Genomic DNA, 3,861 nt, shown 5'->3' with positions numbered 1-3,861 from the left:
ATGATGGATAGATGATGGATAGATGATGGATAGATGATGGATAGATGGATAGATGGATTGATGGATTGATGATAGATGGATAGATGATGGATAGATGGATTGATGGATTGATGATTGGTAGATAGATAGATATCTAGATAGATAGATAGATAGATAGATAGATAGATATGATGATAGATGGGCAGACAGACAGATGATTATAAATGATAGATGATACATAAATAAATGATTTAGAGATCTATGTAGAGATAGATAGAAGATAATAAGTGAAATATACATAGATAAATGATAGATGATAGACAATATAGATAAATGATATATAATGATTGCTAGATGATAGATTAGACAGATAGATTAGACAGACAGACAGACAGACAGATAGATAGGTAGACAGACAGGCAGGTAGACAGATAGGTAGACAGACAGGTAGACAGATAGGTAGGCAGGCAGACAGACAGACAGATAGACAGACAGACAGATAGGGCTAGTCCTTCTGACTCCCAGCTCCCTCTGGCATTCTTCCTTGCCTGGGGGCCTGCAGCTTGTGCTCACTGTGTGAACCTAGGTGTGCCTCATGATAAAGCACTGTTTAGCTACTCTCCAGCTGCTCCTCTGTTGCCTTCTTGGGCTCATTGGTACCTGGGTCATTATTTAACCTTGGCAGATTGTCCTTCTCACTTCACCCCCAAGAAAGCAAGGAAGTGCAGATTCTCAGTCAAGTAAATGCTCACAACCTTTTGTTTCTTTCTTCTCCTAGAACCTCGCTCCATGGCAGAACCAGGTAAAGATCACTTCAGCTTTAACTTATTAATAAGTGTGAATGGTTTGAGATAAATGCCCATGGAAATATGTTTCACTCTAGAGTGAAAAAAATTTTTTTCTAGAAAGATCAAAACAAATGGCAGCTGTTGTTGTAGAAGAGGGAAGGAGGGGGCATGTTCGAATTTGCATATGAATTCAACACCTGATATAATTATAGGGTTTTTATGGTTTCCTGGGGATCTTTTTCCTCTCACCGTTACTTCCACTCATTTCACGCCCTCCTCAAAACTGGGCTTGGAATTTCCTTGATGGCAGGTCAAGTCCAATCCCACAGCCTTTGTGTCTCAACCTTAATGAACGAAGCTGGCACTGTCGATAAGTGAGAACACTTGGCTAGCTTACCCAAAGCCATGGGCTTGATCCCCAGTACCAGTCCAAAGAAAATAAAGAGACAATTCATAGATCAGACTCAGAAACTTCCAGAGGCTAAGTAAAGTGCGTTCCTTGATTTGGTTTTGGAAATAGAAGTGAGGGCCATGAAGCATTCGCCTGTAGGCAATGTGAGCCGTTTATAAATCGGAGCACTCAGGCTGCCTCTGTAACCACATCTGTGAGGAGACTGCTGGCAGTTCCATTACAATTCTCCCCTCACAACAAAGGCGTTCCAGAAGTAAGCTTGGAGCAGATCTACACTAGACCACAGGGCATAAAAGACAAGGATTCTTTCTCCCAAGGAGTATCCAGTGTTGTCTGCCGTAGACTCCTGGGAAACTCTTCGGGATCAGTGGTTTTCAACCTTCCTCGAGCTTGGACTCTTTAATACAGTTCCTCATGTTGTGTTGACCCGCCCCCAACAACATAAAACTATTTTTCTTGCTACTTTATAACTGTAATTCTGCTACTGTTATGAATCGTAATAAAAATATCTGATCTGCAGGACATCTGATATGTGACCCCGTGAAAGGGTCATTAGACCCCCAAAGGGGTCGTGACCACAGGTTTAGAACCACATTCTAGAGGGAGCTAGTTGACTCACCTCAGTCATCACAGAGTCCTGAGAAGCCAAGCTTCCCCAGCTGCAACTGCTTCCGTGATTTCGTCCTAATGACCCTGCTCCTCTTTAGTTGTCAAAGAATATCTGCCTGTATTGATTTTAGGCTCCAGCCGTGTGTGAGAACTCCCTGGACCATCACTCCCAGGACTGCGTGTTATAGCTGCTCCACAGGAGTGACTATGGCTTACAAAGGGAGGCGCCCTTAGCTCTCTCACCTGGAATTTCTATTCTCCATCAGCCAATTGCTACTACTTAAACAAAGCGTTTATTGACAATCAATAGCAATCCAATTTTTGTGCTAGTGGGAATCAAACCCAGCACCTCCCGCATGTTAGGTACGAACTCTTCCACTGAGATATACCCCAGCGCTTCTGCCCAATTTTAAAGTTTGGCCTATGTTTAAGATTATCTCTCGGTGAAATTTCCCCACGAAAATAATGAGAGACTGGGGTTTGGAAAACTGTTTCATGAGTTTTTCCTTTTCACACACACTTCCTTTCCCTTCCATCTTGCTTCACCCTGGCTGGCCAAGGTTGTGGAGGGTAAGGTAAGGAGAGCCGGGCAAGCCCGAGCTGGACCTTTTGGGGATGTAGCTCAGTCGCTAGAGGGCTGCCTGAGTGTGCTGTGTGACACATTGTCACAAACCCTTCCTGTCCTGCTGGCAGAGGAGATCTGCACCCTGGTCATCGCCGAAGTGTTTTCCGAAGACTCTGGGTGTTTCACGTGCACCGCGAGCAACAAGTACGGCACGGTGTCCAGCATCGCACAGCTGGACGTCAGAGGTGAGTGCTCCTTGGCACTGAGTGCTCCCCAGTGAGGAGCCCGACAGTGTGAACTTCAGCCACCTTTCCTTCCGGATTCACCCGTGAAGCATAAAGATTTAAATCAGGCCCTGGAGAAATGACTCGGCCATTAAGAGCCCTGGCTATTCTTCCAGAGGATCAACATCCAACACTCACAAGGCAGCCTCACCACCGTCTGTAATCACCAAGCCTGGTGGTGCACACCTTTAACTCCACCACTCGGGAGGCAGAGGCAGGTGGATCTCTGTGAGTTCGAGGCCAGCCAGAGCTGGTGAGAAGATGGATAAACAGATGAAGGTACCTCCCACCAAGCCTGATTAGCTGAATTCAGTCCCCGAGACCCACACGGTGGAACAACACTGGTTCCTGCAACTTGACCTCTGACCTCCGCCCTTGTGCCTTGGCGCACCTGCATGAGTGTATGTACTCATGCACAAAAATAGAATAACAACAACAACAACAACAAGAAAATGTTCCTGGGGCTGGAGATCAGAGTTCAGTTGGTAAAGTGCTCGCCTAGCACGAATGAGCCCTGGGTCCCTTTCTCCAGCACTGCATAAACCAGGCATGGTGGCACATACGGATAATCCCAGCACTGGGCACACGAAGGCAGGAGCCTCAGGAGTTCAAGGTCACCAGCCACAGAGGGAGTTCAAGGCCAGCTTAGGAGAAAGGAGACCCTATCTTAAAAAAAAAAAAAAAAAAAGTTGATGAGCAATGTCCAGTTTTCGAGTTCTTATTTCACTTACAACCACAATCTATTCAGTGACCCTGCTGTGACATCATACTTTCCGAGAAAGCATCTCCCTGGCCTTACTCCCTGGCCTTAAACTTCTCAAATTCTCTCTCTCTTTGTTGTTGTTTCTGGTTTTTCCAGACAGGGTTTCTCTATGTAGCCATGGCTGTCCTGGACTCACTTTGTATGCCAGGCTGGCCTCGAACTCACAGAAATCTGCCTGCTTCTGACTCCCTGAGTGCTGGGATTACAGGCGATGGCCACCGCACCCAGCTCAACTCTCAAATTCTTAAAAGCACTTCAGGGAGCTGGAAGATAGTCCAGTAGGTGCAATGCTTCCTTCACAGACTCTGGTACCCTGGAGTTCAGTGCCCTGAATCCATGTACAAAAGGCAGGCACAGTAGCCTGTGCTTGTAATCTCTGCACTGGGGCCAAAAAGATGGATCCTTGGAACTCTTCACAAGCACACACACACACACACACACACCCCACACACAACGCTTAG

The 3,861-nt window shown here is 46.2% G+C and overlaps 1 protein-coding gene across 1 annotated transcript in view; it reads left to right on the top strand.

Moving 5' to 3' along the window:
- Positions 1-3,861, top strand: part of Mypn (myopalladin) — a 64,570-nt gene that overhangs the window by 43,081 nt on the left and 17,628 nt on the right. The window contains exons 7-8 of the mRNA XM_055598846.1: positions 758-781; positions 2,482-2,598. Of these exons, the coding sequence (XP_055454821.1) occupies positions 758-781; positions 2,482-2,598 (141 nt within the window). The remainder of the gene's footprint in view (positions 1-757; positions 782-2,481; positions 2,599-3,861) is intronic.

Source organism: Psammomys obesus, unplaced genomic scaffold, assembly GCF_907164565.1.
Source record: "Psammomys obesus unplaced genomic scaffold, mPsaObe1.curated_primary_1811, whole genome shotgun sequence".
Classification (NCBI taxonomy): Eukaryota; Metazoa; Chordata; class Mammalia; order Rodentia; family Muridae; genus Psammomys; species Psammomys obesus.
This window is presented reverse-complemented; position numbering and strand designations above follow the sequence as displayed.